Source organism: Phyllostomus discolor, chromosome 6 (genome assembly GCF_004126475.2).
Source record: "Phyllostomus discolor isolate MPI-MPIP mPhyDis1 chromosome 6, mPhyDis1.pri.v3, whole genome shotgun sequence".
Lineage (NCBI taxonomy): Eukaryota > Metazoa > Chordata > Mammalia > Chiroptera > Phyllostomidae > Phyllostomus > Phyllostomus discolor.
This window is the reverse complement of record NC_040908.2, coordinates 143817924-143834510: the sequence shown is the minus strand read 5'-3', so window position 1 is coordinate 143834510 and position 16587 is coordinate 143817924. Positions and strand designations below refer to the sequence as shown.

At 38.6% G+C, this 16587-nt stretch overlaps 1 protein-coding gene across 1 annotated transcript; it reads right to left on the bottom strand.

The window, feature by feature from the left end:
* Nucleotides 1-12208: 12208 nt before the first annotated feature.
* On the bottom strand, nt 12209-14367 carry FSHB (follicle stimulating hormone subunit beta). The gene is made up of 2 exons (XM_028517328.2): nt 14209-14367; nt 12209-12608 (listed from the first exon to the last, which is right to left on the bottom strand). The coding sequence occupies exons 1-2, from the start codon at nt 14365-14367 to the stop codon at nt 12378-12380; spliced, it is 390 nt and encodes a 129-aa protein (XP_028373129.1). The 3' UTR covers nt 12209-12377.
* Between the last annotated feature and the right edge of the window lie 2220 nt (nt 14368-16587).

Genomic DNA, 16587 nt, shown 5'->3' with positions numbered 1-16587 from the left:
ATCATCTCAAGCAAGCAATAGCTGGCCTCAGTGAGCCCCTAGCCCCCTGTACCTCTTGTTAAGTGGCCCCAGTCCTGGCACTGGAGCAGTCAGCTTAGATTCACAGCTGGGCTTCACCTGGGAAACTCCAATCCTGGCACAAGTAGCAGCCATCCCAGATTGCTTTATAGCTCAGTCAGAGTGGCCCTGGGCAGAACGCAAGTAGGGGCTGACCTTGGCCTGCACCACTGGGAAACCCCAGAGCTTGTACACCCAGTGGAGAACTATAGGCCATGCTGGAGCACCCACCATCCTGCCCCTGAACAGCTGATGCTCCACAGAGGGTGGAGGTGGGTGGCCAGTGGTCACAGCCAGTCCTTGCAGCTGACTGTCCCAGGTAAATCCCTCCAATTGACCTGCTAATAGTAATTAAAGCTCAACTACAAAAAGGGGTGTACTCAGTCCACATGAAGAGTGCACCTCAAGGACCCGGCTTAGATGATAATACATAGAAACAAACACAGGGAGGCTGCCAAAACAAAGACAAAGGAACATGGCCGAAATGAAAAAGAACTAAGCAAAATGGAGATAAGCACTCTGGTTCAAAACACTGGTTATAAGGATGCTCAAGGATCCTTACTTAGTGAGGATCTCAACAGCATAAAAAAGATCCAGTCAAAAGCAAAGGATACACTAATTGAAATAAAGAACAATTTATAGGGAAACAATGGTAGAGTGGATAAAGCTGAGAACCAAATCAATGATTTGGGACATAAGGAAGCAAGAAACAACCAATCAGAACAACAGGAAGAAAAAAGAATCTGAAAAAACAAAGATAGTATAAGCAGCCTCTGGGACAACTTCAAATGTTACAACATTCATATCATAGCAATGTTGGAAGGAGAAGTGATAGAGCAAGAAATTGGAAATCTGCCCTGGCTGGTGTGGCTCAGTAGATTCAGTGCCAGCCTCAGAACTGAAATGTCACCAGTTCAATTCCCAGTGAGGGCACATGCCTGTGTTGTGGGCCAGATGGCGGCATGCCAGACACAACTGATTGATATGTCTCTTACATGTTAATGTTTCTCTTCCTCTCCTTCTCCCTCCCTTCCCCTCTCTCTAAAAAAATAAATAGATAAAATCTTAAAAAAAAGAAATTGGAAATCTATTTGAAAAAATAATGAAAGAAAATATCCCTAATTTGGTGAAGGAAATAGACATGTAAGTCCAGGAAACACAGGGAGTCCCAAACAAGATGGTTGCAAAGAGGTCCACTCCAAGACACATCATAATTAAAATGCCAAAAGTTAAAGATAAGAATTTAAAAGCAGCAAGAGGAAAGGAGTTAGTTACCTACAAGGATATTTCTAGAAAACTGTCAGCTCAAAAGAAACTTTGCAGGCTAGAAGGGATTGGCAAGACATATTCAAAGTCATGAAAAGCAGGGACCTAAAGCCAAGATCCCTCTACCCAGCAAAGACAGCATTTAGAATGAAAGGGCAGATGAAGAAATTCTCATAAGAAAAAATTAAAAGTTTGTCACTACCAAACCATTTTTATATAACATGTTAAAGGACTTATTTGAGAGAAAGAAGATCAAAACTATGAACAATAAAATGGCAACAAATATGCATCTATCAACAAACAAATTTAAAAAAACAACTAAACAATCAAGAAGAACAGAAACAGAATCATGGATATGGAGAGCGTTTTGATGATTGCCAGATGAGAGGGGGATGTGGGGGAATGAGTGAAGAGGTGAGGGGATTAAGAAGTACAAATAGATATTTACAATATAGCTATGGGGATGTTGCATATCGTGTAAGAAATGGTCTGGTTTTGCAACAGGGTAGGTCAGACCAGAGATTGCTGGAAAACAAGGGACCCCAATTCAGGCAAGGGACCCCAGATCTGGTAGAGCCAGCACGTCCCCTTCAGAAGGGAGAGAGTTACATTAGTGCTGGTTAGGAAATGCCCAGGATGGCAGATTAAAATGGCAACCAAGCACCCTGGCCAGTGTCTTCCTGAAGTGCGGGGTTGCAGAAGGAGGCTGCTTCTGGGGCAAACTGTACACCAAGACTACGTGACTGTCCAAATGTGCCAGCAGTGGAGCCCCTCGTCATATAGCTGGGGGTAACTCATACAGCCCTGCTTGAGCTGAGGGGGCTCGATTCCCCACCCCAGACAAACAGATGCTTGTGCACCTGTGCACAGCTGGGAAACTTTGCCCTTACTATAAAATGGCAGCTGAAAGAGGGTCAAAGATGCTGGAGAGCTGACAAGAATGGCAGAGTGACACACCTTGAGAAAAGGCCTGACACTCCTTCATGCAGGGATTTCCAAGCCCAGTTCAAAACCAGCGTGCCAAGAAGCACAAAGCTTTTTTCCCCCATTCTTCTGGCTAGCCTGTCTGCTAGAGGGAGCCCAGGGTTCTGAGACCTGACAGATTCCTGGAGACCACATGGTTTGGGAACATTCTCAGCGCCCCTCCTGCACAGAAGACGGATCTGTGGGAGACCTGCCTGGCCAAGCACACATACGCTGGTGAGCTGATGGCCAGAGCAAAAGCAGCTTCAGAGGAGAGAAGCTGCTGTGTGAAAGACTCAGGCAGGTTCACAGAGACTCATGAGAGATGCTTGGAGCTGAACTGTGACCAGGAATTCTGAGCTGTAGACTTCTGTGTTTCCTGAAGGACGGTACTTTTAAGTGACATATTCTGAGACTGGTCTGGCTTGGTGGAGGGTGGCAAGGTTATTTGTTATTGGGTGTTTTAAAGGGAGTGGAACTTAATGGCAGAAATCTGCCATTAGTCTAAAACTGTATGGTCGTTAAGTAAACAACTCCTTTCCTTTTTCGCCAAATTCTTGTCTCTAGAGTTAGGCCTCTTGGAGGCCAGCAGTTGAACCCCACTGCTGTTCTGAAACAGCTTTGGCTGGTTCTGTAATGGTTTCAGTTTTTGCATATATCTGTCCCATTTTCCCAGTGTCATCTATTGAAGAGATGGTCTTTTTATCCCATTGTGTATTCTTGCTTTCTTTGTCATAGGTTAATTGACCGTATAGGTGTCAGTTGATTTCTGGGCTCTCTATATGTGTCTGTTTTTATGCCAATACCATGCTGTTTGGTTACTATAGTCTTGTACTATACTTTGATATCATTATAGCATTATTTGTTATAGCCATGAAATGGAAGCAACCTTCAGTGTCCATCAATGGATAAATGAATGGATAAAGAAGACGTGGTACATATGTACAATGGAATATCACTCTGGCAAAAAAAAAAATGAAACCTTACCATTTGTGATAGCATGAATGGACTGAGATGGTATTATGCTAAATCAAATAAGTGAGACAGAGGAAGGCAAATACCATAAGATTTCACTTACGTGTGGAATCTGAGAAATAAAGTAAATGAACAAACAAAACAAAAGCAAACTCATAGATGGAAAAAATTGGTGGTCACAAGATGGGAGGGGAGATGGGGGATGGGCAAAAAAGTTCAAAGCGATTACAAAGTACAAATGACCATTATAAAAATAGTCATGGGGTTGTAAATTACAGCATAGGGATATAGTCAATAATATTGTAATAACTATATGTGGTGTCAGATGAGTACCAGATGTATCAGGGTGATTACTTGGTAAGGTATATAAATGCCTGCTCACTGTGTTGCACACCTGAGACTATATAATATTGTATATAAACTGTAACTGAAAAAATATTTTTAAAAAATTTCCCAGTTTAAAAAAGAAACCTTTGCTTACTCTCACCTGTGTTTCTTTACCCATAATTATAGCAACTATATGTGTTTATTTCAACTGGGTACTAGGCCATTTAGAATATAACTGATTTGCTTAGAATGACAGGTTGTTGAAATCTGGGAAATGCAGTGGTCCCATGCAAGAAATAGCAAAACGCTCAAGGTGACATTCTAGAGGCATGGATGTTTCTGTGTAGGTTGTCAAAATTCTTGTGCTTCTTATTGCTACTGCAATAAAACCAACCAGTAAATGTGAATAATCAGTGATCCAGTAAAAACATTTAAGAACAGTCTCCGATTTATAGACTAGGCATTTTCCTGCCTTCTTCCCCAACTCTCAAAGTTCACTTGGTGTAACCATGTATCATTTTTAATTTTGTATGTTTTTTATTTGACATTTTCCCAATTTTCTTTGGGCTCTTCTATGTTGGTTCTAAACTTAGAACAATCTCTTTGGGAATCTGATGCCCTTTCAGTTTACTTCTTAAATGTTCTTAAATATTGACAACCATCAGTTAAACTCCTACAGTCCTGTCTTTCCCCATGGATTTTATACTAGATTTGATTTCTTTTCTTATTTGTACTTTCCATTGTAGAGGAAGTCACAGCTGGCATGTTGCCCTAAATACTTATGCTGTACCCCAATCCTCCTTTTAAAAATATAATTTGATATTTTAGCAGCTGGCTGCTCAGCCCAGAGAGATTTCAGAATCAACGAATATTTGAGAGGAAAAAATAGTTATATTCCTTGTGCATTTATTATGTGCTTAGAGTTTCTAAATGCTTCATTCCATCAGATATGTTTTGTTCACCAATCCATGCTCAGTATCTAGCATGTTGCCCGGGACAGAATGTCCACTGAATATTATTTTTTTGAAAGTTTTAACAAACATCCATGCTGCAAGACTGGAAAGAAATAGTTGATGAATAGTGGGCTATTCTCCCTCTCTTGGTGAGTGTATTTGTGAGGCAGTCCTGTTTGTATACCTGTAAAAGAAAACCTGGATTACTTTCATCTGTTTAATAGATGAGGCTCATCTATTCTCAGTGACTTGGGGAATCCTTGGGAGAACTTTTATTGTTGAACTATTATTTTGGCTAGTGGATAGGCATTGGGCAGTATACAGAGAACTACGCTTACTCTAGAAGTAATGTATCTGGAATATAATACCTTTGTCAAATGTTGTTATTCTAACTTCTTTAACACTGCAAAGCATCATTCTTTCAAAGATAGTGTTTGGGTTACATTGTAGACCCACCCCCACGGATAACAGTTCCACAGGAGGAAAGTTTCATATCTTAAAATTTTAATTTATATTTTAAGGGACAAACTCGGGCTAGTTTTCACTTGGCATTAATGATGTTTGTGTTATCCACAACATTTCTTTCCATTAGCAGAATTAATCAAGGGTTGATTATACCTCCTCCACAAAGCCGTTTTGTTTTTCAGTTGTCCTGTCGTCCATGGCTTCATGTGCTTGTGACACAGCTCATGATTAATCACTCAGTTTAACCATTTTGTACAACAGAACTGCTGCCTTGCTCAACCCTGAAAAGGTGAAGAAGGCTCCCATCACTTCCAGCACAGAGGAAGAGGTACCTCACAATAGCCTCGGGGTCTCCTGCAGCTGGGAAGTAATTTTTCACAGAAATGTATTTTAAAGTTTAGAGCAGTTGTATGCCTTTTCTTTTAAGCTGCTGAGTGGTTTAATGTCTTTTTAATGTGAGAAGCCATTTGCATTGTCCTGAAGTGTTACAGTATTTAAAATAATCACACGATTGCACTAGGGCTCCATTTGCTCCCAGATTTTATGTGCTACAGTAACAGTGAAGGAAAAATCTTACTCATTTCTCAAACACTCTTGGCTGTTTCTGTTGCTACTAATGCAAAGATTTGGTTTTTAATTTGTTGTTGGTTTCTGCAAAGCGCAAATCATATTATTGGTTTTAAATGATGATAGATGCTATTATTTTAGCTTTATGAGAAAACAAAACAAGATTGTAGTGTGAAAATTCAATTTTAAATTGCTTGATTAATTTATTTTAGTGGCATATAGCAAAGAGTATTCTTTATTATACTGGAATAAGCCAATTTACTGTAAATCAGCCTAACAAATGAAATGCCTGGAGGTAACTTATAAATTGAAGCACTGTTTTTGTTGTAGTGAATATAAATGAATTAAATGCAAATTTCTAAGACAGTTTAAAAATGTTTCTAGGAACTTATGTATATAAATCTATGACCCAACTTTTATACTCAATTATATTCAGCTATGGTTTTGTTGATGTCTTCGCAGTTTTGACAGAAATCTGAAATTGCCAACCATTTTGAACTATAGATTTCTTTCCATTTGGTTGGTCAGGAAGGCTGTTTATGTTTCATTCTCACTGGCCATGCTATAGGCTCAATATTTATGTCCCCCAAAACTTATATGTTGAAATGTAATTCCCAATGTGATGGCATTTGGAGGTGGGACCTTTGAGAGGTAATTAGGTTAAGAGGTCAGATTCCTCATGAATGGAATAAATGCTCTTATAAAAGAGCCCCAGAAAGCCCCTTTCCTCCCCTACCACTATGCAAAGGCACAGCAAAAAAAGACAATATCTATGAAATAGGATATGATTTCTTAACAGGCATTAAATCTGCTGGTGCCTTGATCTTAGACTTGCTAACCTTCGAAACGATGAGAAATAAATTTCTGTGGTTTATCGGCCCCCAGTCTGTAGTATTCTGTTTTAGCGGGGTGAACTGGCTAAAACAGGCCAGATGACACTTAAATGAGAGGGTGGTAAATCTTCATAAAAATATGAGTTGACAGTGGAATATTATGTAGTGTCAACATAAGAAACATCCAAACATGTAGAGAGTTTTTATGAGTTTATTTGAGCCAAGCTGATGATGATTGCCAGGAAGATAAATTTCAATGACTGAGAAAATGCTCTGAAGAATGATGGTTTTACAGCTTATTTCATACATTAGAAACAAAGAGACCAAAGGGGGGTTACATGAGATTCATTGGTGGTAGATTAGAAAGGTTGGAGGAAGCGAAGTAGGGGGGATATTTGGGATTGGAGAAAGAGTAAAATGGAGAGATACATACTTCTTTTACATTGGTGGGTATAAGTAGTTAACAGTCAACATTTACAGCACATAGAGATGGTAGTCGGGGAGCAAAGTAACAGTGAGGATTTTGCGATCTGCTCTGGTGCTCTGGTGTGGTGCTTGTGCCCTGAGGGGTCTAGAAAAGGAAATTTCTCTGATGTTCCAAAGGTATGTTTTCTTAGGTGCAAAAAACCCCCAGTAGACGAGATTTCACTTGTACGTGGAAACCACTGAATAAAATAAACAGACAAAATAGGAACAGACTCATAGACACAGAACAGACTGACAGTTGTCAGAAGGGAATGGGGTTGGGATGCTGAGTGAAATAGATAAGGGGTTAAGTGAAAAGAGAAAAAAAAAACCTCACTGACACAGACAATAGTATGGTGACTACCAGAGGGAAAGGGGTGGGGGCAGATAGAAGAGGGTAAAGGAAGGATAAATGGTGATGGAGGCTAGATTTTGGGTGGTGAACACACAGTACAAGATACAGGTTACGTATTATAGAATTGTACAATGGAAACCTATATAATTTTATAAACCAATGTCACACCGATAAATTCAATAATTAAAAAAAAGATAAAGATTGACCTCGTTCAGTGATGCTTCAGACCCAGGACATGACCACTGGTGAAGCCACGACTCTGCTTTTGGTTGGGAATTTTCATTGTTCAGACCATCCTATATGGTTACTTTCAGTGTCTGAGTTTGTAAGGCCCACCATGCAGGCTTTCCCTGAACTTATCAGGTTTAGTGTGTGGTACCTTTTTCATCCACAGTAGCCAATGCAACATGAACTAGTATTATACTTAGAGGACTTTCCATAGATTCCACTGAGGGAGAAAAGTGGGTTGAAGAAAAGCATGCAGAAAGGATTGCTGTGTATACATAGAAGTGTGCCATATGTATGTGTACCTACATATCTCCATATTTAGAGATATAGAAATATATAATTATAGATGGCAAATGTGCTTGTTGTTAACATGGGTTTCCCAGGGAGTGAAGTGGGTAGAAATAGAAGCAATAAAATTTTAAAATTTATTTTATTTTAGCTTTCAAAATTTTATTAAATTTATCGGTGTGACATTGATTAATATAATTATATATTTGAAGTGTACAATTCTATAATGCATCACCTGAATACTGCATTGTGTGTTGACCACCCAAAGTCAAATCTCCTTCCATTACCATATATTTGACCCAATAAAAAATTCAAAGAAGTAAATGCTATCCTGAATTTCAAGTTTTATATTTGTTGAAACGAACACGTTCATACCAGGTAACTTTGTTTTCTAGAGGAGGTAGAAGGCACAATGGAAGCTCTTCTCTATTTACAGAGCTGTAAGTGAATTAGATTTTTTATACTTAAAAATCTAAATATTGAATATTAAGTAAGGAAAACTGGACATCTGAAAGCTTTGTTCAAAAAGGGAATATAATTTTTGTAACATGAAATAATCAACTGCCCTTAATTATTGATAAACAAAAGCCCCCAGGTCTGTTCATTATAGGGTATATATTTTCTGTAGTCAATAAGCAATTATTTAGCACCTAATATGGGTCAAGTCCTATGTTAGGTGCTGGGCAGGCTAAATTGAAGTAAAATGGTGCAAACTTCAGGGAACACATAGTATAGTTGGGAAGACCAACAAGCAATTTATTGATATCAGGTTTGCCAACTGAAAAGGGGAAGAAGGGAAAGCTTTCCAGGCAGAGGGAACAGTATATGCAAAACCTCAGATGTGAGAAAGAACACGACATATATAGGGTCTGTGGGATGGAATGTGCTTGAACAATATAGCACAGGAAAGCCAGTGGAGAAGAGAAAGTTTAGGGATGTCAGGAGACAAAGTTAAGGTGCGTTCAGATGAGATTGTATAATCACTTAGTGGGCATGCTGTGAAGACCTTGGGCTCTCTACTACAAGTAATGAAGAGAGCTCTAGAAAGTATCAGCATGGAAGTGACATGATTAGTTTTCTCTTTTTAGAAAGGTAACTCTAAGCATCATGCTAAGTGAAGTAATTCAGATGAAAAAGGATAAGGACCATATGATTTCACTCATATGGGATCTAAAACAGAAAGCAACAAACAGACAAACAAAACAGACAAAACAAACAAAATAAACAAACAAACTCATAGATATAGGTAACAGAAAGGTGGGTACCAGAGGGAAGGGGGTTGGGGGAAGGATGCAGAAGGTAAAGGGGTTCAAATTTATGGTGAGGGAAGGAGACAAGGCTGGGTGGTGAGCACACAATGAGATGTATAGATGATGTATTACAGAATTGTACTCTTGAAACTTATATAATGTTATTAACCAACATCACTGCAATAAACTTAATAAAGAAAAAAAAAGCCCTGGCTGGCGTAGCTCAGTGGATTGAGCCCGGGCTGCGAACCAAAGTGTCGCAGGTTCGATTCCCAGTCAGGGTACATGCCTGGGTTGCAGGCCATGACCCCCAGCAACCGCACATTGATGTTTCTCTCTCTCTCTCTTTCTCCCTCCCTTCCCTCTCTAAAAATAAATAAATAAAATCTTAAAAAGAAAATAAAGTAACTCAAGGAGCAAGGTGGAAAATGTAGTTGAGTAAGAGATGTGAGACTGTGAAACCACTTAGGAAACTTTTACCAAAGACAAACAGGAAAAAATAGGGTAGTCAGAAGAGGAAGGAGATATTGTGGGAGATTAATATAATAGTAGAATTAATAGACTATAGTGATCATGCCCTGGCTGGCGTAGCTCAGTGGATTGAGCGTGGGCTGGGAACCAAAGTGTCCCAGGTTCGATTCCCAGCTAGGGTACATTCCTGGGTTGCAGGCCATAACCTCCAGCAACCGCACATTGATGTTTCTCTCTCTCTCTCCCTCTCTCTCTCTCTCTCTCCCTTCCTTCCCTCCCTAAAAATAAATAAATAAAAACTTAAAAAAAAAAGAATATAGTGATCATTGTGAGAGGTTGGCCAACAAAGAGAGGAGTTAAATATACCTCCAAATTTTCTAAGAATAAAGTCAATATAATAACTAATTCTCCCCCATTAACTTGAGAAGGGAGAAGGGCTTAGATTTAGAACATGCTCCTAAACAGACCAGCTCTAAACACAGAACTAATTTTATTGAACGTTTATTACATATCAGGTTAGACACATTACATGTACTTTCTGTTTGTTAACATTTATTCAATGAATACATATTGAGTGTCAACTGTGTGCTTGATAACGTTTTAGGTATTGTTGTTATCCCATCTTATAAATGAGGGAACTGAAGTTTGAAGAGGATAGGGAACTTGCCCATGGTATCACAACTGTTTGATGGTGGAGTCAGGACTAGAGCATAGATTAATTCAGCTTTCAAATGCTATTCCATAACCATGCTGTGTTGCCTTTTGGACATTATGTGGAGTGTGTAGACTCTGTTCTAGATGGTAGTAGACATACTACCTACCCAGTTTCACTTTTACTGTAGTGCCCCCTGGTGTCTCTAAATAACATGACTTCTTTGATACTTCTTAATTTTTTCAAGCTACTGATTTCTCTCTATGACATATAAGTATATGTTTTTTCCTCCCTGCTCCCCCCACATATATTCAACCTTTTGCCTTCTATATTCCCAATACAACAATGATTTAATTTATTTGATGTGTTCACTATTATATAATTATATAAATGTTATATAATTATTTAATATGTTCACTATTTTTATGACTGTATTCCTTAATCACAGCTAAACGATGATCAAAATATGAGTACTTTTTCTTTACTACACAATTTGTTTTAAACCTCACCTGAGGATATGTTCACTGACTATAGAGAGAGAGGGAGGGAGAGAAAGAGTGAAACATTGATGTGACAGAGAAACATTGATCAGCTGCTTCCTGTACGCACCCTGGCTGGAGACTGAACATGCAGCCTAGGTATGTGCCCTGACCGGAAATCAACCCAGCAACCTTTTGGTGCACAGGACAATGTTCAACATCTTATTAAACTTTCTTATGATGTCCATGATTTCATTGTGTCAAAATATTGTAGAGAATATAGCTATAAGGCACACTCAGTACCAGATTTGAATGGACAGAAATGATTATTAATTCCTACAATTTTGCATGAGTTCTTGCCGGTGACTTCTTTTTATGGTGGTATAGTCACAGGAGAGTGGGGTAAGAGCTTGGAGCCAGTGCCCTAATTCTGGTGCTGCCGTGAACAGTCTTTGTGATCTTGGCTGTGGTCTTTATATCATTGGCCTTTAACTTTTCCATCTCAAAAATTTAAGAAATGAACTAGGGAATCTCCGGTGTCCCCACCCACTCTATGATTCTCTCTTAGCTTTGTTTCCCTACTATATCAGAAAATGACTTTTTTTTAAAGATTTTATTTAATTTTTTAGAGAGGGAAGGGAGGGAGATATATATAGAGAGAAACATCAATGTGCGGTTGCTAGGGGTTGTAGCCTGCAACCCTGGCATGTGCCCTGGCTGGGAATCAAACCTGCGACACTTTGGTTCGCAGCCCATGCTCAATCCACTGAGCTATGCCAGCCAGGGCAGAAAATGACTTTTAAAAATGAGATAAAATTTAAATAGAGAAGTACTTTTAGATATGCAACCAAATCATTTTTAATGTTTTTAAAGGTGAGGATAGATAATATTTACAGAAGCACTAGGAAATATACTTTTAAAATTTTTTTCTGCTAATATTATAAACATGCACATATGTTAGCAAACAGTAAAAAAATTCAAGTCTATGAATCGTGGCTAACATCTTTATTAAAAAACAAGATTGAAATAAATTAGTTAAACATAAGTGTGAAACAAGTATGTAACTAAGAGAGGTAAAACCTTTAAAAGAAATCAGCTTATGAAATAGTCCCAATATATACCTTGTTGAAAGAAGTCATAGATTTGGGAGAACATGGATCGACAGAAGGGAGTGCTGACTGGCATTGCTGGTGCAGCCTCATCAGCCATCCTCCTTCAGGGTTTTCCTGCCCCCTGCCTTTCTGATCTGACTTTCCTTAGGGAAGCCATTGTTGAGTTTCTTACTAAATTGCAGGCATGGTGCTAGGCATTGAGGCTGCAGTTATGAAGAAGATGCTGGCCCTGCTTTTGAGGGCCCAAGAATCTATCAGAAGAATGCTGCATTTAGTACTTTCTCTCCTTCCCAATTCATTTCCTCCCTCCTCCCTCCAGCTGTAGGTGGTATCCTTATCTCTAAGGAAGAAAGGATTGCCTGAAAGGATTTCTGAGATTATCAGGCAGGAAAGCACTCATGTGTCTGTAATTAAGGCTATATAGAACTTACAGAACCAGACCTAGGTTACACAGTTAAGTGGTGACAGGCTCTTGCCCCAGGCCCCCCCCCGCCACCCCTCCCAAATGCTCAACCCTTGCACTCTCTAGCTCTGGAAAGCCAGGATCAGTGGGGTCTGATGCTCTCCAATCCCACAGTGCTTGCAGCCTGAGCATGTTGTACACACACAGACTTTTTGGATATCTTGGTCCTTCAGGACTAGGGTAGGCAGCCTGAAATGTCCACTGGTCTTTATTCTTTTATTTCATTGAAGGAGCAGTAGCTGGGCCCCAGGCCTTTTGTGGTGCAGTCAGTACTGTCTTTTTTACATGTGCTACAGTGACATTTAGTGGCTACTGGGTACATATACGTGGAGTTTGCATGGTGAACACAGCCAGGCAGTATCACTGTCTCATACACCAGCTCCTTGAATGTACATATTTTCTGGATATTGCTCATGAGTCCATCCTTGTACACCAGATCCTGGGGAGTATAGGAAGGGTAGAGTTAGGTTATAGTATTCTGGGTGGTTTGACTTAGTGTAATCAAAATGAGACAGAAACTCAGTACTGCTTGCTCTAACATTGACCCATTGAAGCTCACTTATGGAATTTCCAACCAAGGAAATATGATTTCATAAATGACCTACCTGTATGCTATACCATATTCCTGATTGTTCTCAAAGTCTTACAGAAAATATAATTCACTTTTTCCTACTCTTTATATCAAAATATTGTTATTTCCCATGCTGTAGAGAACCTTTGAACTTTAATATATATATAGAAAAATGATGAGCAAGGGAAACATGATATTTTAAGTTGACTTTTTGTACTTAGTTAAAAGCTATACTAATGACCATTTAAACCATAAAACACTGAAGTTTAGGTTCTCAGAAAATGTTTCCAAATACATTGTCCCTGTGTGTTGACAGAAGGTCAAAGAGACATAATATGAAATATTAATGCTTAACATGACTATGAAGGCTCAAACATAAGATTCAAATATCCCGCTCTCTTGTAGATGTTTTTGTCCCTTAAATGCTTTTGCAGTGTTTTCAGTTTCAAGGGATACATCATTTGCATATAAGAAATTTTAATCTAGTCAGAACAGTGTGTCCTAACACTTTCTAATAAAACAATTATTTTTCTGAGGAAAGAAATTGGCACTGATGTTTACTTTATTTCAGTATTGTGCTAACCAAGTCTATATCCCAAGAAGTTACAATAAATTGTGCAGTAAATCGAAGTTGATCACACTCATCACATTCATAAAGTACCCAATAAGGTATATTTCATTAAAAAGCTGCTCTTTTGAATTTCAGTTTATAGAATGAAACTCTGCCCAGGAAACCAGGCACTATAGGGTACAAACATGAAGGGAAAGCAGAAGCTGCCTCCTTACTTGGATCGATGCAAAGAAACTGCATGACTATAAAATATTGGCTTTATGCCTCTGTGCCTTGGTCTTCTCAAGAGTCTAAAGAGGGGAGTGGGTTTGCAGATTCACCTTGGTTCTAACAGTCTGCAAGGACTGATTGTGTTCTGGGGCTGCTTTTTGGCATTTGTACTCAGGAGAGTCAACGTGATAGTTTTTATGATATGGCTGTTTGTGCTTTTATGTGGCTCAGAAACATACTTTGGTCCATTTTGCAATCTCTATTGCAGAGATATGGATTCAATTACATAGAAATAGAAATGCCTAATATACAAAAAATACATCTACATAGAAACTAGCTTTTTGGGAATATTGTAGGTCTTCTATTACTAAATCTATATGCTCACATGTTTATTTCTCCATATGCAAAAACTAGCATAGAATTATTTTTAAAAAATGCAGAGTTGGCATATTACCCAATTGATCATATTAAATATGAGGCTTCCCTAAATTTACCCTAATCAAACCCAAACCCAAATATCTAACTGATATAATTAACCTTAATTATAACACAGACAGCATTGGCTAAGGGACTCATGGCTACTACTTGGCAAACTTAAAATACTGATAAAGTGGGAAGTAATGAAAATTGCCTTCTGCAGAAGGCAAAAGAGGCAGAATGGCCTTTTGCCTCCAGCAAAGTTCCTACCCTGTTGTAGCAGTAGCCTGCACACCAGGTGGTGTTGACACTGAGGCAGAAGTGACAGTCTTCCTTCTCCACGGTGATGGTGATATTGGTCAGCTCACAGCCATTGCAGCAAATTGCTTTCCAGCAACAGAAGAGAAAGAAAAACTGGACTGGCTTCATCCTAGACTGGGAAGCAAACAATTGAGGTCCATGACAAACCACAAAACCAAAGAATTATAACCATTATATAAGTTGACCAAACCAAAGTGAGTTGGTCTGCTTATCTGCCCCAGTCACATTTGCTCCAGCAATTATTTTCCTTCCTTTCTCTTTTCTTTCTAGTTTCTTAAACAGATAGTTCTTTCCACCCTCCTCCTCCTTCATTTTTCTTGTCAATGTAGAAACATATTATAGGTCAGAACTCCAATATCATAATTTAAGTAGAGTAGTATATACAGATGAGAGTATTACTGCTGACTGTCTTGAAATGATTACTCTGAAGCAAGTAATTGTGGTCATCATATTTGTCTGTTTATGATCATTTTAAATACTATTTTTTATTTTAAAAAGGAAATTCTATATTACAAAATTAGTTCATTATTTTTAACATCTCATAAAGATTTTCACTTGCTATTGCCCATCTTTGTTTAAGATAAGACTATTTCAGAGACCAGACAATTGGTTTGTAAAGTCAATTGCTTGCTAACAGAGATAATACTGTATTAACCATATTTAAGAAGTCAGGTTACAAGCACTGATTTCCTACATAACAGTAGTTCAAAAGCTCTAGATTTGTTCTTCAGATCCTGAAAAATCTGTAATCTCAAAATTAACTGTCACCACTTGATAACTGTAGATGCTGAGACTCACCTGTGGTTGAGTGCCTTGTCTGGGGAGAGCTTTAGACTGATTTCAGCCTCACTTCACCTTTTATACAAAATCGTGTGCAACTAACACCTTGTGGATTTGTCAGGTATTAATAAGAACAATGTTAGCCTGAAGCTTGCTGTAAGTGAATCAGTGTTTAGATAGACAGAGAGATCAAGCCCTACTAAAGTAGTCTAAGCGATGTAGATCGTGAAAAATAATGTTACCAGAGATGATGATTTTACACAAATTAAATTTGATACAGTACACACCCACACCTTTACCTTGTCAAATTAAATGTGACTCTAAGTTTTTCTTTTGTATCTTTAACTTGGAGAATTTATAATCCTTTCCAAATATTGCTTTGGCCTTCTTGAGGGGGTGCATCAAAAAGACATGGTTAATGTTGAGCACACCCATGCCTTTCTCTACCCTCTTCTCAGGTGCATTTTCTCTGGAGTATATCTGTGCCTTTTCCCTCTTCTTTCCTCAGGGGACATTGCCTTTGCTTTTCTTTCTCCTAAGCTCCAATGATCCTTCTTTTACTTGTTTTCTGAGCTCATGCAGTAGAGCTGGCTTACTTCTTCTACCTCTGTGACTTTTCCTTGCACTTGAGTTTTGGATCTGAATTTTCTTAGGCAGAACTCAAGTACCAAAAAAAAAAGATATTATTTAATAAATTGCTCTGCGATCATATTGAAAACTGTAAGGGAAGAAACAGTTTTCTCATGAATGATTCCTATCTAAAGTATAAACTGTATTTATTTTTTTAAAAGGTTTTATTTATTTATTTTTAGAGAGGGAGGGGAGGGAGAAAGAGAGGAAGAGAAACATCAAGGTGTGGTTGATTCTCACATGGCCCCCACTGGGGACTTGGCTCACAACCCAGGCATGTGCCCTGACTGGGAATTGAACCAGTGATCCTTTGGTTCACAGCCTGCACTCAATCCACTGAGCTACACAAGCCAGGGCTCAAATGTTATTTTTTGATGCTTGTAATTCTCTAAATATTCTGCTGATTCATTTCTGTAGATCTTTGCATGTGCAATGTTTGTCCTGCTTATAAAGTTCTTCCTTCCTTCCTGTGTTCTCCAACACCACTCCCACTTATGGCAAATTGCTCAACCTTTAACATTCACCTGCCAGAATTTCGAATGGGTGACAGAAGAGAATTTTAATTGCCCCCTTCTGTTTGTAATCATTTGTCTACCTCTGTTTCTCCCAGTAGAATATGAGCTCCTTGGAGACTGGGATTGATTTATTTAACAAATATATATTAATTAAGCAATATGTCCAGTGCAAAGGAACAATGGTGGAAATATCAGGATATGATGTCAGAGATATAATAGGAATCAAATCATACAGGGCCTTTTAGGTCAATGAAGAGACTTTGGTTTTGACTGTAAGAGGGGACCAGTTGTTGGATTTTGAGGAGAAGAGTGACGTTATCTGATTTAGGTCTAAAAGTATCCCTCTGGCTGCTGTATTGCTAATGTAAGGGAACAAAGGTAAGAATAGGAGACCCATTAGATG